A 26,426-nucleotide genomic window follows, 5' to 3' on the forward strand; every position below is an offset into this window, starting at 1 on the left:
GACTACCCCATTCACATGTGGGCGGTCAACATCCTATGCCCAGTTAGCAAGCCGCCAATGGTCCTGTGGTTATTATAAAGTTTATTTATGGTTTTTTTTGTTGAAGTTGTTAAAACAACAAATGTGATGGTCATTAAACCTAGCCTAGGTGTCATGGAACCATAAGACCAAGTTCGAAAACTCATCCTGAGGCAACCAAATTCACACTGAATTCAGCCAAGGTGGTTTTCATGAACCTGGAGGCTTCTAAAGGGCGAAGTTTTCCTTCATTGATGAGAAGAGTGGTTTTTTTTACTTTTTTCATACAGATTCTTGAGGTCCTACGAAATTTTGTTTTTAGTGTTATAGGAGAATCCGGGGTCGGAATTGGAATCCGTAAGAGGCATTGGAACGCTGGTTCAGAGGACTACCAGATATACCCATTGAGTGAAAATAATTGGCTTCATTGTGGTCATTACAAAATGTAAGTCTGTAAATGTAGTAGCTACATAGAAAGAAAGCAAGAAATCCACTTCATAGATAAATGAATTCACCCATCTAACACATATTCTTACTACTCCCCAGATTATGAGTAGTGAAAGAAAACAAGAACTCCACTTCATAGATCAGAGAATTCACCCATGTAACACATATTCTTCCCACTTACCCAAATTATGAGTAGTGTTGTGACATAGAAGAAAAGGTTTCGAGCTTAATGGTTTGTACCAAAAAAAGTTAAAAATAAAATTGAATCAGTGAATATTATTACATGTTTTTTAAAATGTATTTATGTTTAACTAATATATTTATTCGTTTAATAATAATAATAATAATAATAATAATAATAATAATAATAATAATAATTAAAAATAAAATAATAATTTAGTTATGTTTTATGATTTTGAGATGTATAATGAAGATGTAATTTTGACATGTTTATCAATCGTTTAATTTATATGATCATCCTAATTTAATTATAATTAACTCAACGCACTTTTCAATACTAAAATCATAGAACCATACATCTTTATAATTCACAGACTGGATTTCCTACGAAACCATGCTGCAATTTAAAGAAAACAAAAAATTTCTATCAATTTCTTGTTTTAGTATTTTTGTATTTTATTCTTCCATGTGGGCATGATCTTAAATTAACCTTTTATTTCCTACAGAAATTTACTTGTATTTTTTCCCTCTTAATTTATCTAAAATTAATTAATTATAGAAATATCATATCAACATATATAATATTAGGTATGTGGTATTAAGTCGTGGTATTGGCCCATGGTAATATAAGAGGAGTTATCTACAAGTTAAGAATTTCCATGATAAACTGAATCAATGAATATTGTTACATGTTTTTTTTAAATGTATTTATATTTAACTAATATATTTACTCTTTTAATAATAGTAATAATAATAAGTTAAAAATGAAATCACAATTTAGTTAATTTTTATGATATTGAGATGCATAATGGAAATGTATTTTTCTTATGTTTATCAATGTTTACGAACCATTTAATTTATATGATTATCCAAAATTAATTATAATTAACTCACCATACTTTTCAATACTAAACATAGAATCACATATCTTTATAATTCACATAGCCGATTACCTACAAACGTATGCTGCTATTTTAAAAATAAAAATGTTTTCCTATCAATTTCTATTTCTTGTTTTAGTACCTATGATTGTATTCTTTCATGCGTGCATAATCTTAACTTAACCTTTTATTTCCTAAAGAAATTTACTTGTACTTTTTTTCCCTTTTAATTTATCTTAAATTAATTAATTAAAGAAAATATCATATCAAAACATATAATCTTAGGTATGTGGTATTAATCCGTGGTATTGGCCCATGGTAATATAAGAGGAGTTATTTACAAGTTAAGAATTTCCATGATAAACTGAATCAATGAATATTATTACATGTTTTTTTTAAATGTATATATATTTAACAAGTATATTTACTCTTTTAATAATAATAATAACAATTTAAAAATAAAATCACAATTTAGTTAATTTTAATGATATTGAGATGCATAATGGAAATGCATTTCTGATATGTTTATCAAGTTTACCAACCATTTAATTTATATGATTATCCTAATTTAATTATAATTAACTCACCATATTTTAATACTAAACATACATTCTACATATAATATAATATATATAAATATATAATATTATATATATATAATATTTCAATATATATATATATATATATAAATATATATAATTTACCATAATAATATTTAAATTCGCATACTCAAGTTTGATTAATAAAAATCCTTCAATGTCTTCCAATACTATTCCCTGATTTAATCTCAACTACATTAAATTCACCCATAATCTGATTTTCTCCACTCCTTTCCATTCTCAAGACAAGTCATTTGAGCAATAAAATTAAGAGTCAAAGAAGTATCAATTTTGATTATAGGAATTACATGTCAATTATATATATTTCCATGAATATATTAATCATAAATTCTTGGATAACATGCAATAAGTATGATAATTCCTTGTCATAATGATTTGGAACACCATGTAATTATGATATTATGATGGGTTATAAATATATGGTGTTTTATATCTCAGGTATCACAAATTTAGCTGCATTAAATTAAATGTAGAGGAACCCAATTTCATTTTGTATCATTTGGATGGATATTCAATTTATTACAGAAACAAATTATGAGATATGTTAAATTTGTTAATGATTAATTGACAAGCCTTGATCTCAAACCATGTCTTTATATTCGATCCTTGAAGGCATCGGTTATCACATCATGATGAGAACAAATCATTTAGAAAGTTGTAAACACTATTTATATCCTAAGAATTAATAGATGATTTCACAATTTTTCCATAAAATAATCTTACAATCCTTTAGGCCGAAATGAATTTTTGATAGGTTAATTTAAACAGTATCAATATAAAAGGAAAAATAAAATAATAATTAAATTTAAAAAAATACTATTTTGAAGTTTAATAAAGCTTTATAATATGTAATAGTATTGTGCTTATCACCACTAATAATATAAATGTGTTCAAATACTATTCGGATGAAAGAGACATTCATATCATCATGCATAAATAACTAGCTGTAACCATTATTTTTAAAACTTATAGCAACAAATTTCACAGAATTTAATTGAGATCGAGATAACAGAAATGTTTTGCCAAATGATTACATTACATGAATGGCATTTATTTATTTACTTGCTAGGAGGTGATGAGAACCTAAGGTGAAAGCAAGCAGACCACATTAGTGATGTGCAAGCAGACCACATTAATAACACAAAATATGAGACCAGGGAGATTAAGCATGCGGGATAGGACGAAGGCGATGGGCATGGGGAGGTGGAGATGGAGGGCAGTGAGAATGAGGGGGTACAGGGTAGCCCGGCTTGTGGCACCCCGATGCATCCTTTCTCGACCCTCCTGGAAATCTTCCAAATTCACTTTTGTTCACAATCTCTTCTTCGTTAGACTTAGCGGCACCAGCTTCAACGTATGTTCCCAAAATCGTCGAAGTAAACAACAGTATTGCTACTGTTGATATCCACCACAACCGCGCCATTTCTGTCTTCTTCGATTTCATGGCCATGGCCATCTTGTTGATACAAAAGTGAAAATAAAATGATGAATTCTAACTCTACTTGCAGAATGTATAACGGAATCGATAATAGAAAAAGGAATTGCGAATTGCGTTTTGGAATTGTAGTGCGATGGATGGATCTTACTTATAGACAACACACCGGAATGGCATGGAGGGTTTACAATCGGTCGAAGGAATTCAGCGCAACTCAACCCGAAATCGTGTCAAAGCGAAACCCGACTTTATCACTCTCCGTTACGGTCAACATGTACTCGTGCGTGACACTTGTTTTTCACAATCACCCCATCTCTCAAATCTGTTACATGAATCCCCAGTATTTTATTTTGCGTGTTAATCTTTGACTCTTGAAATTTAGAATCTGATTTCAACTTGCACGATGATGGAATCCTTGTTGCCGGGAATGAAAAGAAGTGCGGGCCAATTCAAATTTAATTTATTCTAAAAGCCCTCATGCTAATTTCTTCACTCGGTTTTTTATCCAATTTCTTAACTAGCTTTCTTATCCAAGGTTGTTTTTGTGTTTTCCTTACCCTCCACACATACCTAATTTTTTTTGTTTTTTAATTCATTTTACTATACTATTAACCCCTCTCTTTTTTTCTTCTTCTTTTTCTTTTTTCTTTTTTCTTTCTTTATCTTTTTTTTTCCCTTATTTTATTTATCTTTACTATATTATATTCATTATATCTTATAGTTAATATTTAATGATTAAATGCTATTATTATTATCTATCACTTAATAAATGTTTTTTAGCTAGGTAAGCACTCACTAGGATTTGAACTAGTAACCTATCATAAAGAGTGCTTTAAGAGGGCACCCGTTCACCGTCAATCCAAAGTCCCATGGACTTATCACTTAATAAACATTATTTTAGTTATGTTGGTTCAAATCGATATTTCTAAAAAATATCAATTCGATTCAATGGTAAATTTCATATATAAAGAGCTTTACTTCAGGTTCATACCCTTCTAGGGTACTAGCTAGCTTGGAAATTTGGAAATGAATGGTTTGTGAATGTAAGTATGGATCTTTTATTGAATGTGATGGTTCTCTCATGACGATGTGGTTTGTGAATGTAAGTATGGATCTTTTATTGAATGTGATGGTTCTCTCACGACGATGTTTTTTTAAGATGCAATGAACCCGTAACTTTGACTTTTTTTGCTGGCAAGAGTAAAGACATTCTTTGGTGAAATGGGTGAAGAGCTTAGTGAGCATTGTCTTTATTGGTAGTCGAAGTGATGTTGTTTAGTAAAATGACTATATCAACAATATTTAGTTGTTTCATATGCATTTATCTTAAAAGCATCACCCAACCTTTCTCAGACTTCAATGATACTCTCTTTTTGGGTGCTTTTTTTATGGGAAAAGGAATGTTAAGGTAATAAGTTTGCCACATTGGTTCATCATGCCAATTTGCATAGTTTTGAGATATCATAGTTGTAATCATATCTCTATAGTTACAAATTAGTTATCAAATCGAAAAAATAAAAATGATACATATCCTTAGTGGCCTTATAATTATACATAAAAGCCCGCATTTGGAGAGTCTCACAACAATACATGGAGCAAATGTGTATCGAATGTCATCTTTCTAACCAATGAGTATAGTACCACAAAGGTATATTATACATGTCTTCATCAAAGGTACGACAATGTTCATTACTGATATGCTTCTAAGCCAAAAACATCGAACCCCCAAAGAAGCCATTTATTTAAACATTTCAACAACTATTTCCGAAACCTTGTATATAGGGGTATCCTCTTTTTGCAATCAACTTACCATTTAAGTTTTTAAATTCATTCATGTTTTTCCACATAGAAGGATTAACTTGAGTATCTAATATCTCTTGGTCCACTTCTCCCAAATCTTGTTTTTTTGCATAATGCTAGTTACATAAACGATTTGAAGATATTTAGTAATATAAAAAGGTATTCTATACTTTATAAAAAAAACAAGTATCAACAAAAACATCAATGCAAACTACACTACTACATGAGGGAGGAACAAATATTGGTAATATGCTATTACGATATACTTGAGGAAACGAAAACATTGTTTTGTAGCAATTTGCAATGAGATCATTGTATGGTATGTTGTTACATTGAATACAAATGCAAGCACTACCAACAACATCAGAGAGATCCTCCAAAGTGTTACCCCCTTTAGAAACCAGGCCGCTCACAGGATAGTCAAGAAGCTCCAAGATATTGTCCCCACCTTCTTAGACTTCCATGGTACTCCTTTTGTGGTTGTGGGAAAGAACGTTAAGATAATAATCATTCCACATTGATTCATCACGTCAAATGTACAATTTTAGGACATCACAGTTTTAATCATATCTCTATAGTTCAAAATAAGTTATTGAATAAAAAAATTAAAACGATGAACTATTTAAAGTTTTATTTATGTTCAAACGTTTCACCAAAACAGTTTCAATGAGTAAAGAGTCACATGTTGCAAGTAAAATAGGGCACTTAAGTGGAAGTGTAGATGGTTTATAGTTGCAAAAGATCCGAGGCTATTGTAACCAAGACGAAAAATTGGATTGCCAGCCTCGAAAAGCAAATACAATGTTAACGATAAGCTATCATGGTAAATACATTGGGAAAGCATTCCAATACTCTAGGCACAGTTACCACATGCCCCTATTCAATTGGATTTGCCTGCAGTATAGAAAAGAATAACATTAGAAGTGCATCAATGAACAATAAAAAACCCCAAACACTCCATGAAAAGCTGTTGTCATAATCATTATTTCTAATTAAATTTATGGAAAACACATTTGGACTGTCAAAGGCTTGAAGTGTCTCTTTCCGCCCTACTTTGGTGAAGTTGAACTTACTGGGGTTGATGCCCTGCAAGACCTTCTACACTTGAAATTCAGTAGGACATTTCTTAAGATGATGTCCTTCATTCAGTTGAGCAATGAAACCATATTCATTTGGGATGATCTACAATTTATTACCGCCGCGTAGTATGTGCATAGAATCCATGTTAATATGTGTCCCTAAAAACATCATGCCAAAAGGCATAACCAAATTAATGTATGTTCCATAGGAAATTTCAAGAATTTGCATCACATTTTGCACTTTGAAATTTTATATGTTCCTACAATTTTCCATACTTTCAATGCTTTTATGGGATGCAATGTTTTTAGTATGTATTAGGTTCCTGCATCTAAAAAAATTCCAACAATTCTTAGTAACTCTCACAATAGCTAAACTTTTTATTTACATAGCAATGAATATAAAAGGTGAGAAAGTGAGGGTATTTATTTATTTCCTACAAAGGAGTGGGATACCTATTTAAAAATAGATAAAACAAGTGTATTAATCTCACCTTGTAAAACCTAATAGAATTCCACAGGAGACTGACATTGATGCGAACAATGGAGAAATTGGCACAAATCACAAATCTTACAAGCTCAAAGAAATGTAAATGGGAAGGCTAGATATAACCCATAAAATGAAGAATATTTTTCATTAGTATGGTCATTCCAAAATGTAAGTATATCAATGTAGTAACTGCATAGAAAGAAAACAAGAACTCCACTTCATAGATTAGAGAATTCACCCACCTAACACATATTCTTCCCATTTCCCCAAATTATGGGTAATGTTGTGACTTAGAATAGAAATAAATGCAAATCACTCAAAATCTCTCTCTCTCTCTCTCACTCTGAGAAATGTATATGTATTAGAATTTTGCATCAAATAAAAGGTTTCAAGCTTAATGATTTGTAAAAAACACAAGAAAAAAATCAAATGAGGTCATCTAACTAGAGAATAAATATCAATAAACTTTAAAATTACAAATGCTTCAATATGATAAAATTAAATAACAGGAGATCCTCTACATTGACACGAGGTGTTTGTCTTACATATAAATTCCTTGATAGTAATTTATGAGCTAGATATAGATTGTCAATAACCTATGTCACTACTTTAGTGGTTTGTTGAACAATGTCTTGATGATATTTTTGAGCTTTTTGGGTTCTATGTTTTCAAGATTTGCAAAGATAATGATTGTTTAAAATGTTTTGTAAAAGTCTAGTTAATACTATTAGGAATAAGTAATATATCAGCCCAACTTTAGGTAGTTATGGTAGTATTTATATTTTATTGGAATAGTGAAAAAGAACCAAACTTTGTGAGAGCTAGCAAGATCTTCCACACAGATGTATGCATCCTTAACCAAGGGACAAAACAAGTGTGTTGTGTATAGAATCAAACGATAAAACCGGGTCTTACATATCCACTAAACTATATTTTTGGTTAGTGGTTTTGTAATTATACATAAAAACCCTCATTTGGAGAGTCTCATAACAATACATGGAGAAAATGTACATCAAATGCCATCTTTCCAACCACTGAGTACATTACCATAGTATATTATACATGCCTTCATCAAAGCTATGAAAATGCTCATTACTGATATGCTTCTAACCCAAAAACTTTGAACCCCCAAAGAAGCCATTTATCTAAACATTTCCTGGACTATTTCTCAAACCTTGTATATAGGGGTATCCTCCTTTTGCAATGAACTTACCATTTATGTTTTCCCACATAACAATATTAACTTGAGTGTCTATGTTGGGATCACGATTTCTATTACACCAAAACCTGCAGGTGTTAGTAAACGGACGCATTGGCAGAGTTAACGGATCCTCGAGAGGCGGTTAGTCCATGTCATGAAACACACGAGGAGCGCTGGATTCTCTAATGCCCAACAATCTCCCCCCCAGTGCGAGCCGGGTGTGATTCGAACTAGAGACCTTTGGCTCTCATACCACTTGTTGGGATCACGATTGCCGTTACACCAAAACCCCCAAGTGTTAGTAAATAGACGCATCGCTAGAGTTAACGAATCCTCGAGAGGCGGTTAGTCCATGTCATGAAACACACGAGGAGCTCTGATACTAGAATGTTGACACCTAATCCTTGTGATTGGGTGAATTTATGTAAATAGATAAATAGGAAATATGAACAGTCTTTGGGAGACGAACTAAACAGTCTCTCCCTCATGTATATAATGAAGACCTACCTGATGGAATAAACACATGAATCAGTTTTTGCTTTGAGGAGTTACTGCCTGGTCTGACATGGTATCAGAGCCAGCTTGAAAAATAGATGTAACTCCCTTTGGCCTCCTGTTCTCTGTTCACTGCCCCTGTGTGCTCTATCTGCCATGAGTCTGAAACCTCTGACCTGTCACCTTCAGAACTAAAAACCATCCGAATCGCTGCATGCCTTGAGGCCGTGTTGCTACATTGGTGCCTCCACGCAAGAGCAAACTATGTTGCTCTTGCATCTTGAATGCTACTCCTTTGAAGAACCATCCGTTGAAGAACCAGAACAAATCAAAACCATTGTTGGGATCTGCGTGCGTGAACCAGGTTCCATTGCTGGGATATTACAAAATTAATTTGTTCAAAACTAGTCGATGCGCGTGGTATCAATGCTGTGTATTACTATGTGTCAACGCTGTGTATTAGCATTGTGAATTTTCACGTCAGTTTTATGTTAAGGATGTTTATTAATGCTACTATCATTGTATGCGTTGAACTCTTGATACGCCGATAGTTTGTTTCACCCTGTTCTTCCTTGAGGTTCCTCACTAATTGTCGCTGCTCTATCAATATTAGTGGCCCTTCTCCTGACAGTCCAGCAGCCTGGTTGTGCATTGAGAAATTTTTTGATTTCCTCATACATGTCTCTTACTGGTTCGTTTGCCCGTGGATTCTTGCATCCTCTTACCAGATTTCTCCATTTACGAACACGTCTCTGCACTTCTTCCATATACTCGTTCTTTCATGTTTTCTGATATATTTCCCCACAAAGTTTCGTGCTTTACTACTACCTTGTTGAATGTGGCGTGCATTTCAACCTTCGATTTAATCAAGAACTGTATCTCTGGCTTCTTCCAGTTGCCATGGGCGATAACCTTGTGGAGTTTGCTTCGAAACTCCTTATCAGATTCAGTTCCATGGTTGCTCTTGTTGGTCAGGTAAATCCCCTCTGCGGACAGAGGCGATCCCACTAGCCTATAACAGAACTAGCCACAAACAAACCACGCTGCTACGCAAGTTCCTAGTTATGCATCAAAGGTGAATCAAGAAGACTAACCTGGATTCCAACGCTATGATTGAAGCAGAGTTGATATCCTCGCTCCCTTGCTCCAACAGATCACAAACGAACACCTGCACATGCAAAGGAAGAGACAAACACCAACATAAAAACTACCAAGGCACAACTATATTTCAGTCAGAAAGGAAATAAATCAACACATCACCATGATAGATAATGAGATTGGAACTATAATAGCAGTCGCTCATCAATTAATAAACAGGAAAAGTTACAACCATTGTTCTGATGTCGACCCTTCTCCTGGCTGGGCGAATAACTATATGTGTCTTGCCATGCATCTCCTCTCCGGCAGCATAACCTCTCTAGCACTCACTAGCATTCCTCCAAGAACTCAATAACTCAACATCTAACACTCCATGACCAATAATCATCACTACTATCACTCAATCACTAAATCACTAGCACTAACACTAACACTAACACTAACACTAACACTAACACTAACTTGTCCAATGCATAATGACAAGCTTATATAGATGAAGAAGGGAGGAGGATACAATGAACCGGGACACCTTTCGCGGATTAGCAAAAGCCATAAAGATGGATAAAGCTCGACAAAAGACTTTTTTATCCTCAGAAAAGCTCCATGTAATGAAGGAAACAACAGTCGGACGTGCGTTAAGGCAAAAAGCACGACTAAATTTGGTTGGCGTGACTGTTGCTCTAAGACAGAGCGCCAATGGTCGCGCCCTCTTTTGAGGATCTCCATCATTGGCGCGGGTAGGATACTGTGGACTTGCGCCAATGGAAAAAGAGCACTTTTTAGGGATAATCTGCAGAAGATGTCTTCAGGGAACATGGAGTACATACTCAGGGGAACATAATGCAAGTGTTTTTAGACTTTGTCACTTCTTATAAGTCCCGGGATGTGTCCTCCAAGGTACGACAAGAGGAGTAACAAGGATGGTGACAAATTACTGTGTAATAGATGCCCCCTAAAGCATGAAGTCTGAGAGGTGGAGAGGGGTGAAATGCTTTACAAGAACACACATAAGAACACATAAGAGCACATATAGTTATTGCCGCCGAGGAGCTGTATTAAGAGACATGACTGATAGTTCAATTACATGATGTACGTGGTATGGTCGCAGCCATCCATAAGAGAGTACATAAATAATCTGGATCCACAGTATGGACGCAACGATCTGGTTAGGATCAATGAACTGACTCAGGTATGGTTGCAGCCATCCAGTGAATGAGTCAAGTACCAAGAATCACGCCTGGATTACAACAGACACAATCCAGGGTCTTGCGCTCCATCTCGACCCGAGCAAGAGTACAAGTCCAAGCATGTGAATATATGAGCTGAAGTCGAACATGCATGAACATCGTCTGATTACCAGTCAATAATGGAAACTGTTAACAGACGCGAGAGGTACCACCAATAATGACAATGGCCCTCAAGGTACTATAGGTACAATCTACGGCGTGTGAATCAATGGTCTGAAGTCGAACACCCGTAGAATCATTCGATCGGAGGCCAATGATGAAAACCTCACGTCGAACATGAAGAACCTGCCATTGAGGCATGCAGGCTCCAAGGCACCGAAAAGGAGTCTCTAGATCAATTCCCTGGATAATGAGTTGAAGTCGACAGGGAGTGACCTTGATCGAAGGTGGGACATAATGTTTCCCACATCATCGACACGAGACATAGAGATGAAGTTGTGAATCAAGATTGTGCGAACTATCAAAGGGAGGTTGTTTTGCAGAGGTCAACTTCTCTTGAACATATCGGCGGCACATTAACGGAATTGGCAGTATTTGACATCAATGTATCAAAGGTCATGATGACGAGGCAATGAGTGAATGAGAGGTCAAATAGGGTACCCAAGTCCATGGAAGCAAGTGAAAGATATGAGATGAAATATCCCCACTTCGGACACGAAAGCAAAAAGTGCCATGTTCAAGAGCGACATACTGCCGTTACGGTAATAATTATGGTTCAAAAATTTTCTTTTCCCCCCGCCATTTCTGGCGAGTACCCCAGTTATTTTTAACAAGCTTGATGGGGATAGCATATGCTTGTGTTGTGACAAAATCCGATGTCATTAAGTTTTAACGAGTCTGACAAAGGAAGAACTCGGCGTCTTTTCACGTTTAGAGAGTTTGAAAGGACAGCAGAAAAGGAAACTCCAGGGATGTCCTTTTTCGTAAAGTTGTGTCTCTCGGGCCCGAAAAAGTATAAAATAATACCCGAAAGAACCGCCCGATCATTACGATCGAGGAGTACTTTTCATGATTAGTGACTTCGACCTGAAAAAGTAAAAAAGCGGTCAAAACCACGTCGTTTCGTAACCACTAACGAGTTTGAAATGACAAAAACCCGGTAATCTTTTTATGTTTTAACGGTCGACAAAAAGAACTTAAAACGACCGCCCCTTATCACCATTTAATGAGTCAAGAGGAGCGACTCGGCAATCTTTTCCTCTTTAAATGGTCAGAAAAGACCTGAAAGCGGACCTTGAAGTAACTTTTTCATGTTTTACCGAGCTCGAAAAACCGAAAAAAGGAGCTCGTTAAGTTGCTTGAGTGGCACTAATCCCTGTCAACATACAAAAACAGCGTAAAATCCTACTTTGACATAAAAATATTCACAAAAACATGATTTTAATGTGTTTTTTTTAAGCCAAAAGAAGTTATAAATAGTGAAATGGTAAAAAATAAATTTACTTTTCACTTTTTACCTTGTAAGTTTATCGTTGGAGGGTTTTGGGTGCAAACTTCAACTGCTGATTGCGACCAATCCAGGAGACCATTCGAGCCGCCGTTTGAAACAGGTAAGAGGCCTCATCTTTAGCTCCATTTCTATTCAATTTATTTAGTTTTTCTTCCACATAATGATCTTCTGCAAGGAGGATTGCAAAAATTAGGGTTGCGCCCATTGGCGCAAGTTTTCCTCACGGGACCACGCCAATGGGCAATTTTCTCTAAAGGAGACGTGCCATTGGCGCGACTGTTTTGAAAATAGTCGCGCCAACCGCGCGAACCAATTTTCCCATAATTTTGACCGTTGAACCTACAATTTTCTTTGATTTTTGGTTTCACCATTGATCTCATGATGTCATTTTGGTGTTTTGGTTGCAGGAATTGGTCAAAATGGCTATAGAATGGAGAGAAAGGGAACATGAGGCCATAGATGCTTTGGCATTGGAAGATGATGCATGCATGGATGCTTTGCGGGATTGTGGCTTGAAAAAATTCTTCCTTACCTCATATCTACGTGCACAGCCCGAGTTACTAAGCTTTATTGTGGATGCCTGGGATATTGAGGATCAGGTATTCCGCCTGAAAGACCAGACATTGGAGTTGGATGTCTCTGATGCCTATTTTATTACTGGACTATCTCGGCGGGGCGCACGGCCCATCTTGACCAGTAGTAGACATTCTGGGGAAAAGATGGGGGAGGTAATGGCCAGAGTTTGTCTTGGGGCCCATTTTGGATCCAATAGTGCCAAGGTGGACATTGTCACTATCCCAGTTTTGGTGCTACGAGTGGTACTATTCACTATCACTCAGACGGCTGGGGTACAGGCACCCCACGAGGCCAGCAAGAATCACTTGCTGCTGGAAACTGAGTGCCTACACCCTACATTATTTGATTGGGCCACGGCAGTAACAACAAATATCAAGAGGCAGCTTACCAAATGTAAGCGTGATGGCAATAAACAGTTCGGATATGGATCCATCATAGTATCGTTTTTCTTGGAGCGACTACCGATATTCCGGATCCCAGGAGGTATAGTGGCAGATCTAGTGCCACAGGAGCCGAGGTTAGATCGATGGGCACCACTTATCCCCAGCGGAGTCGCCAATTTGTTGGTCAGCTAAATCCCCTCTGCGGACAGAGGCGATCCCACTAGCCTATAACAGAACTAGCCACAAACAAACCACGCTGCTACGCAAGTTCCTAGTTATGCATCAAAGGTGAATCAAGAAGACTAACCTAGAGTCCAACGCTATGATTGAAGCAGAGTTGATATCCTCGCTCCCTTGCTCCAACAGATCACAAACGAACACATGCACATGCAAAGGAAGAGACAGAAACCAACATAAAAACAACCAAGGCACAACTATATTTCAGTCAGAAAGGAAATAAATCAACACATCACCATGATAGATAATGAGATTGGAACTATAATAGCAGTCGCTCATCAATTAATAAACATGAAAAGTTACAACCATTGTTCTGACGTCGACCCTTCTCCTGGCTGGGCGAATAACTATATGTGTCTTGCCATGCATCTCCTCTCCGGCAGCATAACCTCTCTAGCACTCACTAGCATTCCTCCAAGAACTCAAGAACTCAACATCTAACACTCCATGACCAATAATCATCACTACTATCACTCAATCACTAAATCACTAGCACTAACACTAACACTAACACTAACACTAACACTAACTTGTCCAATGCATAATGACAAGCTTATATAGATGAAGAAGGGAGGAGGATACAATGAACCGGGACACCTTTCGTGTATTAGCAAAAGCCATAAAGATGGATAAAGCTCGACAAAAGACTTTTTTATCCTCAGAAAAGTTACATGTAATGAAGGAAACAACAGTCGGACGTGCGTTAAGGCAAAAAGCACGACTAACTTTGGTTGGCACGACTGTTGCTCTAAGACAGAGCGCCAATGGTCGCGCCCTCTTTTGAGGATCTCCATCATTGGCGCGGGTAGGATACTGTGGACTTGTGCCAATGGAAAAAGAGCACTTTTTAGGGATAATCTGCAGAAGATGTCTTCAGGGAACATGGAGTACATACCCAGGAGAACATAATGCAAGTGTTTTTAGACTTTGTCACTTCTTATAACTCCCGGGATGGGTCCTCCAAGGTATGAAAAGAGGAGTAACAGGGATGGTGACAAATTATTGTGTAACAGCTCTGTACTCTGGCTTACATTTAAGGCAGTTTCTATTTACTATTGATGGATTTGTCGTAACTTTCTTTTCATGCATGGAGATGTGATGACTTGTCACTTACATTTTTTTAAACTGACAGTGACTTACAAAAGGCCGTGCAAGTTGAGCACTCATCGTTATCAGCACTCATGAGCTGTGGAGTCGATGGTTGCTATTAATGATAAATAGTTACTTGTATATATAAACAATGCTTGTTTGATGCATAGTTCTGGAGGGGATCGTGGACTCCTTGGTGTTGGCGTTTGAACACCCTTTTTTTCCTTTGTGATTGGTTGGATTGTTTTTTTCCAAAGTTGTACGATTCCAACCTACACCTACTTCAATTTTGTTCAAGGATAAATTTATACCAGTATAAATGGTATATAATGCAAAAGCCTTTTAGTGGACACAGTTCTTTATGTTGTTGAGGATATTTTTTTGGACTTAATATACTGTCATATTCTATACTTTAAAGTTGTGGAGATGAATGTGAATTGACATTTGAGTTTGTTGTTAAGTCACATCAAAACTATATTTTTCCTTCCCATTAAGAGTAAAATTTTGTGGCAGAAGTATTTTTTTTTTGTTATAGTATGCATTCAAGAGAAAGAGGAAGATATTTCAAAGGCAGGGGGGCAGACATTCTCAAGGAGAAAAGGCAGATTTTCACTGCATTCGCTGCAAAAGAAATGGATCACATGATGCCTCTACATGCAAGCTACCATGGGACAAAATTGAGCAGAAACGAAACCAACAGAAAGGTAAAAGTGATGATACAGACAAAGATAAAGCACCTGAATCTGCTCACTATGTTGAGGCACAATGTAACATTGGAGTAAATGAAGATTTGTTTAATGCTTCACTTGCTTCTTGGAAAGATGGTTGGCTGCTTGATTTAGGGGAAACTTGCCACATGACTCATAGAAAAGATTTTTTTGAAGATTTCACTGACAATGTTGATGGAGTAGTATACTTTGTAGACCAATCAAAAATCAAGCCATCAGGGCTTGGCACAATCAGGCTTAAACTGCCTGGTCTCCCAGACTTTCTTCTGGATCATGTTCTATATCTCCCACAGCTCAAGAGAAACTTGTTGCCCTTGGTCCACATCCACCAGCAAGTTCACTCCATTCATATGTTTGATGGCAAGCTTGAGGTAAGAAAAGCATCTGACCACTCACTTGTCATGAGGGGAATAGAAGAAGAAAGGCTTCTCAAACAAGGAACCTCTGCTCATGCACAACATTTCTCATACAATTCTCATCATGAAGAAGGTACACTTCCATCAAGTTTATTATGGCAAGCTAGATTTAGACATTTTAACTATGACAGTCTCCGCTTATTGAAGAAAAATGGTGTTTCCGGTTTGCCTACAATTCCTAGGTAACTTAAGCAATGTGATGCTTGCATTCTAGCAAAGCATAGAAAACAATATTTTCATGATTCACATTCAAGAGAACATAGAAAAATTTAACTCATTCATTCATATTTATGTGGTCCAATGCCTGTTCCTTCTGCAAATGGAAATAAATATATCATGACATTTATTTATGACTACACCAGAATGCGTTGGGTTTATTTATTGAAGAACAATTATGATGCTTTTCAAACATTCAAGAATTTTCATAAATGGATTGAAAATGATGCACAATCTCATATTGGGTCTATTCGCACTGATAATGGAAAATAATATACATCAAATGAATTTGAAAACTATCTTCGCCAACATGGGATCAAACATCAAACAACTGTCTTATAATCCCCAACAGAATGGTGTAGCTGAAAGAACTAATAGGACAATCTTAAATATGGTACGATCCATGCTCTTCTTCAAAAATGTAAAGATAATGTTTTGGGCTGATGCTGTTCTATGTGATGAATATATAAAGAATAGATGTCCATCTAACGCTATAAGAAACAAGACTCCATATGAAATGTGGTATGGACATGTTCCTTCGGTAAAGCATCTCAAGGTCTTTAGTTCCACCTGTTATGCCTTGATACCAAAGGTACATAGAAACAAACTTGGTGCTATAAGTTGTAATTGTATCTTTTTGGGGTATTCAAACACCTCCAAAGCATACCGCCTCTATGATGAAGTAAATAAGAAATTTCTTGTATCTAGAGATGTAATTTTCCTTGAATCATCCAAAATTGACAACGTTGTTGAGCGGCAACTTGATCGCTTGGATAGATTCGCAAAAGCAAAATCACTTCAAAAATTTGATAATTAGATTCCACATATTGAAGGGGGTATTCCTATACTAGATCAACATGTGGAATCTTCTTCTGAAGAACACTCTCCCCCGCATGAAACTCCAACAACAGATGATGCTTTAAGTGATGTAATTGATAGAATTGGGAGACACAATCTTGAATCAGTCCCAACTCAATCAACAGAGCAGCCTGGACCATCTAAGAAAGGTCCCCCAAAGTGGCTGAAAAATACACTTGAAAGTGTTCATCCTGATGAAGTTGGAAAGACAGGAACTAGAAATTCAAACAAGAAAAATGGAGGTGATGTAGATGACTCTAATTCCCCTGTTGATATGGATGTTTCTTATGATTCTGAATTGAACTTGTCTATAGATTTTGAACCAACTTCCTTCAAAGAAGCTTCCTCTCATGATGAATGGAAAGAAGTGATGCAAAAGGAGTATGATGCCCTCATAAAGAATGACACTTGGAAGCTGGTTGATCCTCCATTAGGAACCAAACCAATTGGCTGCAAGTGGGTCTACAAGAACAAGTTTAAAGTTGATGGCTCACTTGACAAGCAGAAAGCTAGGGTTGTGGCAAAAGGTTTTTCATGGAAGGAAGGGGTCGATTATCAGGAGACTTTTGCCCCCACAAAAAAATGGGCTACCATCCGGACACTCTTTACACTAGTAGCTAAGAATGATTGGAAAGTCCATCAAATGGATGTAAAACTACTTTCTTGAATGGAGATATACAAGAGAATGTTTTTATGTCCCAGCCTGACGGATTTGCTATGAAAGGACATGAACATAAAGTATGCAAACTTGTGAAGTCATTGTATGGCCTCAAACAAGCACCACGAGCCTAGTATGAAAAACTAATTGAGCATCTTCTGAAACTCTATTTCAAACATTTTGATCTTGATGATGCAACTTTATTTGTCAAGAAAGTTGGAAAAACAGTTGTATATCTTGTGGTATATGTAGATGATCTTTTGATGACAGGGAAAAATGAAAGCTACATTGCATCCATAAAGAAGGAATTGGGGAAAAGCTTTGAAATGACTGATTTGGGCTATGTTCATTACTATCTTGGCATTGAAGTAACCCAACATCCAGAGTCCGTATTTCTTTCTCAAAAGAAATGCATAGGAGATATGTTAAACATGTTTGGCATGACAGAGTGCAATCCTCTTACTACTCCAATGGAACAAAACCTAAAGCTCACATCTATTGAAGGAAAATAATTTTAGGATTCAACAAAGTATAGACAGTTTGTAGGAAGTCTTAACTACCTAACTACTACCAGACTAGACATTTCGTTTTCTATTGGAATCCTCTCTAGGTTTATGCAAAAGCCTTGTGAGGGACATTGGTCTGCTGCAAAAAGAGCTCTAAGGTACTTGAAGGGAACTCAAGACTTTGAAATCAAGTCTACACAGGTGGATGACTTCAGTTTGATTGGATACTTTGATTCAAACTTCAATGGAGACAAAAAAAATGGGGTATCAACTTCAGGATATGATATGAGTCTTGGATTAGGAGCTGTCTACTGGAGATCACGCAAACAATCAGTTCCAATAGATTCCACAACAGAAGAAAAATACGTGGCAGCAGCTGAAGCAACAAAAGAAATTGTGCGGCTCAGGAAAATTCTTGAAGATTTGCAGGTAAAACAAGTACAATCAACTCCACTCATGATTGAAAATACCTCTACAATAAAGTTGGCCAAGAACCCTAAGTTCCATGATCGAACGAAGCACATCAATACTAAATATCATCTGATTCGACACCATGTCGAGGAAAAAACAATCCATCTCTGTCATTGTTCCACAAATGAGCAAATTGCAGACATCTTCACCAAAGCGCTTGGAAGAGAAAAGCTTGAACGATTCAAAATGATGCTTGGACTCACCAACATCCCTTCAGATTAAGGGGGGGAATGTTGACACCTAATCCTTGTGATTGGGTGAATTTATGTAAATAGATAAATAGGAAATATGAACAGTCATCGGGGGACGAACTGAACAGTCTCTCCCTCATGTATATAATGAAGACCTACTTGATGGAATAAACACACGAATCAGTTTTTGCTTTGAGTTACTTACTGGTCTGACAATCTAATATATCTTAGCCCACTTCTCCCAAATCCTGTTTTTCTACTTAGCATTAGTTATATACACAATTCGGAGATGTTTAGTAATATAAAAAAGGATTATACACTTTATTAGAAGAAACAAGTCTTAACATAATCATTAATTTTAACTACACTACTGCATGATGGAGGAACAAATATTGGTAATATGCTACTACAATATACCTAAGGAAACAAAAAACCTTTTTTTCCACCAATTTGCAATGAGAACAGTGTATATACGTTTTTATCTTGAAGAGATATGACAATAGTACCAACATCATTGGGGAGATCCTCCAAAGTATTACCCCCTTAAAAAAACAGACCCTCACAGGATAGTCGAGAAGCTCCATGATATTGACCTTGCCTTTCACAGACCTTCATGGTACTTTTTTTTGGTGCTTTTTCAATGAGGAAAGGAATGTTGAGGTAATATCCTTTCCGCATTAATTCATCATGCCAATTTTCACAATATTTAGATATCACAGTTGTAATCATATCTCTATAGTTTAAGAATTTGTTATCAAATTGAAAAAAATAAAAAGAATGAAATATTTAACCTCTTCTTATTTCTATTCAAAATTTCCACCAAAATTGTTTCAATCCATAAAGCGTCAAATGTTGCAACTAAAATAGTGGAGTTAAGTGGAATTGTAGTTGGTTTATAGTTGTAAAATCTCAGAGTCTCTTGTACCCATGAGAGAAAACAAGAACTCCACTTCATAAATAAGAGAATTCACCCATCTAACACATTCTTACCACTCCCCCAAATTATGAGTAGTGAAGGAAAACAAGAACTTCAATTCATAGATCAGGGAATTCACCCATCTAACACATTCTTCCCACTTCCCCAAATTATGAGTAGTGTTGTGACCTACAATAGAAAAAAATGCATATAACTCAAACTCCCTCTCTCTGACATAGAAATGTATATGTATAATAATTCCACCTCAAAGAAAAAGTTTCGAGCTTAATGGTTTGTACAAAAAAAAAATAAAAAAAAATTGAATCAATGAATATTATTACATGTTTCTTTAAAATGTATTTATTTTTAACTAGTATATTTATTCTTTTAATAATAATAATAATAATAAGACTACTGCAGCGGTTTCTCATCAACCTTCAACCGCTACATGTCGTTTTCGTCGGGATTCACTGCACCGCAAAGCGCTTACCGTTCCGAGGAGTAGATAACTATGGAAGACCTGGAGACCGTGGATTACTCAGCCGACCCCTTGGAGGGGGTTTCCATCTGGCGAACCGCCAATGCCAGCTCAGAAGGTATGTTTTTCGATGATTTCTCTGGGGTTTGCTCTCAGTACTCACATGGTGAATCTTCCAGATCTCTACCGGTGGTCCTCCCGGACGAACCCCCCACCTGGCCGGCTCTCTCGACGCCTCCCCACTCTCCGGCGACCCTGGGGTTTGTTGCTGGCAGCCTAAACCCTACCCTAGGGTTAACCCCACAGACTGTCGGTTCATCTCACCGCCATCCCCACAACCCTAACCTGGTTCTTGCCTCTTCCGGCCCCGTGGGTTACCTTGGTCCCTCGTCTGGCTGTTTTTCTTCCGTACCCCCGCTCTCGGGCCCCATTTCTGGTTTCTCTCACGTTTCTCCTGCTGGTATCCCTGCAACCTTTCAACCATCGGCACCAGCTCATTTCCCTCCACCGGCTTCTGGCAATCCGAGGAACCCTATCCCGCCCGGCGGCCCTAGAAGGAAATCAAAGTGTTTCAAATCAAGAGAAGTTGATTATTTTCTCAGACTGGAAGAGGACATACAGTGGGGCGAAGCGATGGATTTTGCGGACCGGGTTTTGGTCGGGCGCATCAGGGGACGCAGCTATACGGCGGCACGCTTGAAGGCTTGGGCTACTGAGATTTGGGGGCATCACTTGGTTGATATCCCGTTTGTGCAGACATTTGTGAGGGTATGGTTTGCACTTAGGTTCGAGCGTGCCGATCATACAAACTGGGTTCTGTCCTCACGTTGGCACTTTGACCACGCGCCGGTGCTCCTCAAACGATGGACACCCTTATTTGATCCTGAGACAGAGCAGATTGGGGTTGGTCCTATCTGGATTCGACTACCTGGCCTCCCTCTTCAATACTGGTCTGAAGAAATTTTCAAGCGCATAGGCAATGCACTCGGAACTTATATGGGCTATGACAAGTCCTATCTACAGACGGGCATGATGGCTTATGCCAGGATCCTCATATACATGGATACTCGGGGAGGACTTTATGAGTACATAACTATTCAGTGGAGAGATTCGGCGCGAAGGCAGATTATCGACTATGAGGGCATCCCATATCGCTGCCGCAGATGCCACAAAGTAGGGCATCTCTACAGGGACTGCCCGCTTCTTCGGAAAACACAAAGGAATGAGCAAGAAGAGGTCGCTGATATCAACCGGTCGACACCTCTAGATCAACATCCGGTTCAGCCTCCTGAGACTCATCAGCGCTCACCAGGGGATGATGCACCTCAGGATGGACCTGGACCTGGAAGTATAGAGACTGTTGCACCCCCCCCGGCACCGCCATCGTCCTTAGAGGCTCAGGAGCACACACTGACCCCTTCGACGGACACTGCGGTTACGGGTATGTCATCTCCTCCTAACTCTTTGACATCTTATGCATCTTGCATTACATCGGTCTCTACACACTCTGTTCCCCCTGTTACTCTAACATCAATCACTCACTCTCATTCATCACTCACTTGCACGATCCTGCCACCTCCTCCTTTGGCTCCCCCCCCTCTGATTACTTCGACCTCAGCACTATCCAAGCCATCTCCCCGATACTCCCTTCGTCCTCGGATCAAAGATAGAGGACCGGATGTTATTGGTCTTGACCCTGTTTGTCCCCCCACCTCCCACAAGTCCACTCGAGGTCGTCCATCCCGTATCACTAAAGCTAGGCAGACTGCGGATGAGGAGGTCGCCCTTGGGTGACAACACACCATTTTTGGGGCCCTTAGAGCGAAGGATGGCCCTCCCCCTCCTTCCTCATGAAATTCCTCTCATACAACTGTAGGGGGTTTGCTAGTTCAGCCAAAAAACTAGCACTCAGGAGGTTGTTAACCTCGGATCGACTGGATATTATTTTTCTACAGGAGACCCTCTGCCAGGCGGACCACCTCATTCGCTCTCTTTCTTCTTGGCTCCCGAATTGGACTTTCCATGCACTTGATGCATCAGGCAGATCTGGGGGCCTGGCTATTGGGGTCTGTAACAAGACTGTGGACATTTACAATTTTTGGGGTGGAAAAGGGTTCATAGGCCTCGACATACATGAGCATACACTTGCAAGGGATCTCCGCATAATAAATGTCTATGGACCCTGTTCTGATCGAGTTACTTTCTGGAGATCCCTTCTTGAAAGGGGGCTCTTTCAAGCTGATAACATCATTTTGGGGGGTGACCTTAATTTCTCCCTGGGCTATTGTGAATCCTGGGGGCATATGGCCCAAGTGGATACTCTCTCTGATTCCATCTCCTCCCTATTGGAGGACCACCACTGGGTTGACATACCTTCTGCTAGACTTCAGTATACCTGGACAAATAATAGGAGTGGAGATCAGAGTTTGGCCAGAAGACTTGACCGCTTCCTCATTAAAGAATGGTTATACAATGATCTACCCAGAGTTCGTCAATGGGTAGGATCGGGTGGCTTATCGGATCACAGGCCTATCTTCCTGGAGGTAGATGGCCTCACTCGCAAAATTAAGAGCCCCTTCAAATTCAATGATGCCTGGCTACAAGATCCATCATACATTCAGCTGGTCCATGAATACTGGAAAAATAACCCAATCCAGGAAGATGAGGAACTGTCTACAGGCTTTGTCAGGAAGTTAACTAAACTCAAGCTGATTACTAAAAAGTGGGCACATTAGAAGAGGATCCAAGATAACCACACTCTCATGGAGGCAGAAAGGATCATCACTGAGTATGAAAACTCTTCATCAGGAACTTTCAACTCCCCGGAGAGTAAGGAACAGTATAACCATCTGCTTGCTAAACGATCTCAAATATTGAAGGAAAGAGAAGAGAGCATGAGATTGAGAAGCAGGGCTATTTGGCTCACTAAGGGAGACAATAACACAAAGTTCTATCATAAATTTTCCAATGGTCGGAAAGCCATCAATACTATATGGGAATTAAAGGATGAGCATGGCCTCACCATCTCCAATCAGCAGAATTTGGCCAGGCTGGCCACCGAACACTTTAGAGGTATCTATAAGGTGCCAGGAAATGTTAATATACTGGAGATCATGAGAGTGGCAGAGCTTTTTCCCAGATATGTGGACCAGGACAATTCGGAAGAGATACTAAAGGAGGTGACCATGGATGAGCTGGAAGCAACTCTGAAATGGTTTAAAAAGGACAAAAGCCCTGGTCCAGACGGATGGACCATTGAATTTTACATCTCTTTCTTTGACATTCTGGGCCAAGATTTATTGAGTATAGTGGAGGACAGCAGGAAAAGAGGTCGAATATCATCAGCCATCAAATCCACCTTCATAGCCCTCATACCTAAGACTGATGATCCGACCTCTTTTGATGATTTCCAACCCATCTCACTCTGTAACTATCTTTACAAGATTATTGCCAGATTATAGCAAACTGTCTCAAGCCCATCCTCTCTCAGCATATATCATCAGAACAGTTTGCCTTCCTTCATCACAGGCAGATCCATGAAGCCATAGCTACAGCACAGGAGCTCATGCACACTCTACAAATCAAGAAGCATAAAGGAATGATTCTCAAAGTAGACCTCTCTAACGCATTTGACAGAAAAAACTGGCTGTATCTTAGGTTGTTGCTCACTCATCTTGGTTTCCCATATGATTTTATCAAATGGATGATGAGCTGCATCAATAATGTAACTTATAGTGTCCTCCTCAATGGAGAAGCTACTCCCTTTTTCACTGCTGAGAGAGGGCTCAGGCAGGGATGCCCTCTCTCACCGTTGCTCTTCCTCCTGATTATGGAAGGGCTGAGTAGGATAATCTTATCCACCAGGGATCGACACCTAATCACAGGAATCAAAATAGTGGATAATTTCTTCCTTACTCACCTCTTATTCGTTGATGATATCCTCATCTTCCTTAATGGCAGTATTGGTGACTCCTCCACTCTACATAACTCCTTCCTACTTTTCCAGCAGGCCACGGGGATGCAGATTAACAATAATAAATCCACCATTACATCAGTTGGCTGCTCGGCACATGAAATCAACTATGCCTCACAGCGATTCCCATTTGTCACCTTGGAATTATCGGATGGGATTAAGTATCTGGGTTTTAGATTGAAGCCATCGGGCTATAAAATTGCTGATTGGTTATGGCTCATCTCCAAAGTAGAGAAGAGGTTACAAGTCTGGTACCACAAATATCTTTCGAGAGCCGGAAGACTTGTTCTCATTAAAGCGGTCATTGAAGCTACACCTGTGTACTGGATGGCCCTGGCTTGGATACCAAGGGGCATTCTGAACAGGCTCCAGAGCATATGCTGCAGATTCCTTTGGAAAGGGCACCAGCTAGGGCGCATTTTTGCATGGGTAAAATGGGAGACCATTACTAAGCCTAAGAGCTGGGGAGGATGGGGCATTAAGAGACTGGTTATCTTCTCTAAAGCTCTGGCAGCCAAACTTGGATGGAGTTTACTCACTACAGACAATCTCTGGACCAGGGTGGCTTATTCCAAGTACATTAAGCCACTACCCATATTAGATTGGTTCTGTACCAGACATGGACACAATTATCACTTCTCCAACATCTGGAAAGCTGTCATTGATTCAATTCCCCTGTTGCGAGAAGGCATCACATGGCGGATCAAAGAAGGGAATGCAGTTCGTATTGGAGTGGACCCTTGGGTTGGATGTGGGAATGCCCACAGACTGCCGGCTGATCTTATTCGATATCTCCATGACAGAGGAATCACATATATCAAACACATTGGTGACCAAGCTAATTCCTCATTCCTCCAGCAGGCTTGGTTATCTGCCAGAGCTCTAAATATGCCTCACCAATGGTTTGATGATTGGAAGGATTATACTTCTGCTCTCACTCAAGCACATATCAGATTAATGGAGGGACCAGATGAGATTATCTGGGCACATGCTAAACATGGTGTGTACTCACCCAAGCTGGGATACCTCAAGCTTATGGAGCCACATAAACCACCTGACATCCTTCCCACTTGGAAGTCGATATGGAAATTCAAGGCTGCGCCCAGGACAAGACTTCTGATGTGGAATATCATCTTTGATAAGATCCCCACAGGTTCTAATCTTATGAAACGATCCTTCTATGGACCCTTTCGTTGTCATCTTTGTCTTAATGCTGAGGAAAGCACAGAGCATCTGTTTCTAACTTGCAGCTCGACCATTAACTTCTGGCAGTCCATATCATCACATATCCCGCATCTGAAGCAATGGCATGGGAACACCCTACAGGAGGCTTGGTCTAACTGGTGCTCAGAGCATACAGGCAAGGCCAAGAACCTACCTCTGTTGATTTGTTGGGCTATATGGATAGCTCGTAATCAACCCATCTTCCAATTGAAGATGCCTCACTGGCCATTGATTATTCTTCATACTGTGGCAGATTACAATTTATCACCTGATGAGGACCCTGCCACTGCACCTAGAACTCTCAATCCTATCCCCATTGATTACTCAAAGCCCTGGGCTTTTTTTGATGGCTCAGCCCAAGATGATGGGTGCGGGGGGGTGCCATTCTTCACCTAAACGACAGACACCACTACAAGATTCAAATTAACCTTGGCAGAGGCACAAACAACTTCGCAGAACTCATCACAGCCAAGCATATCATTCATTTTGCTATCCTAAAACAATGCAGACACTTACAGATTTTTGGTGACTCCAAAGTTGTTTGCAATTGGCTCAATAATGCATCTCATTGTCATGCATTTGCTTTAAGACATATTCTTGATGAAGCTAAGAGATTGATTACGTCATTTGAATCTTTTGTCTGTCATCACATCTACAGGGAACAGAACACCACTGCAGATCAGCTCTCCAAAGCGGCAGCGCACAGAATAGGGGAGGATTGGTGGATCCAGGAGGAAATCGATGGCACCTTTTATCAGTACTATCATCGGCCATTTGATGAACTATTGGAATGATGGGCTATAAGCCCATATACATATGCAGATATTTTTGCTTTTTCAGTATGTAGATACAGCAGAACAGTACATCTTTTTGTTTATATTACAGTGTATATTGCTCTCTGCGAAGAGCCAGGCACAAATTTTGAACATAGATCTGACTTATTTACATGCTCCCTGCGTGGAGACTTTTAGATATATAGTAGCTATAAATGAACTCGACAGGCATAAGCCTGCTTTTGAATATGCTTCGGCATCTGCAAAATGTAATTTTCTTAACCTTAATGAAAAT

The 26,426-nt window shown here is 38.6% G+C and overlaps 2 protein-coding genes and 1 pseudogene across 2 annotated transcripts; 1 reads left to right on the top strand and 2 right to left on the bottom strand.

The window, feature by feature from the left end:
• Window positions 1-3,308: 3,308 nt before the first annotated feature.
• On the bottom strand, window positions 3,309-3,569 carry LOC149149113 (uncharacterized). The gene has a single exon (XM_089445157.1). It carries the CDS (start codon window positions 3,567-3,569, stop codon window positions 3,309-3,311), a length of 261 nt encoding a protein of 86 aa, XP_089301283.1.
• A 2,461-nt stretch (window positions 3,570-6,030) lies between these two features.
• On the bottom strand, window positions 6,031-9,410 carry LOC149149114 (uncharacterized; annotated as a pseudogene).
• Window positions 9,411-22,923: 13,513 nt separating this feature from the next.
• LOC149149115 (uncharacterized) lies at window positions 22,924-26,152 on the top strand. The gene is made up of 3 exons (XM_089442388.1): window positions 22,924-23,340; window positions 23,616-25,726; window positions 26,017-26,152. Exons 1-3 carry the CDS (start codon window positions 22,924-22,926, stop codon window positions 26,150-26,152), a joined length of 2,664 nt encoding a protein of 887 aa, XP_089298514.1.
• Window positions 26,153-26,426: the final 274 nt, after the last annotated feature.

Source organism: Pinus tabuliformis, chromosome 9, assembly GCF_031772625.1.
Source record: "Pinus tabuliformis cultivar Carrire ecotype Pingquan chromosome 9, CPIR1, whole genome shotgun sequence".
Lineage (NCBI taxonomy): Eukaryota > Viridiplantae > Streptophyta > Pinopsida > Pinales > Pinaceae > Pinus > Pinus tabuliformis.

Excerpts from the sequence above, each read along its gene's own strand:
- LOC149149115 (XM_089442388.1), top strand. The coding sequence starts at position 22,924 with ATGGAGGCAGAAAGGATCATCACTGAGTATGAAAACTCTTCATCAGGA. Across the intron at positions 23,341-23,615 it reads CGGAAGAGATACTAAAGGAG|ATTATAGCAAACTGTCTCAA; the intron begins GTGACCATGGAT and ends GATTATTGCCAG. Across the intron at positions 25,727-26,016 it reads GGCTCAGCCCAAGATGATGG|GGAACAGAACACCACTGCAG; the intron begins GTGCGGGGGGGT and ends TCACATCTACAG.
- LOC149149113 (XM_089445157.1), bottom strand. The coding sequence starts at position 3,569 with ATGGCGCGGTTGTGGTGGATATCAACAGTAGCAATACTGTTGTTTACT.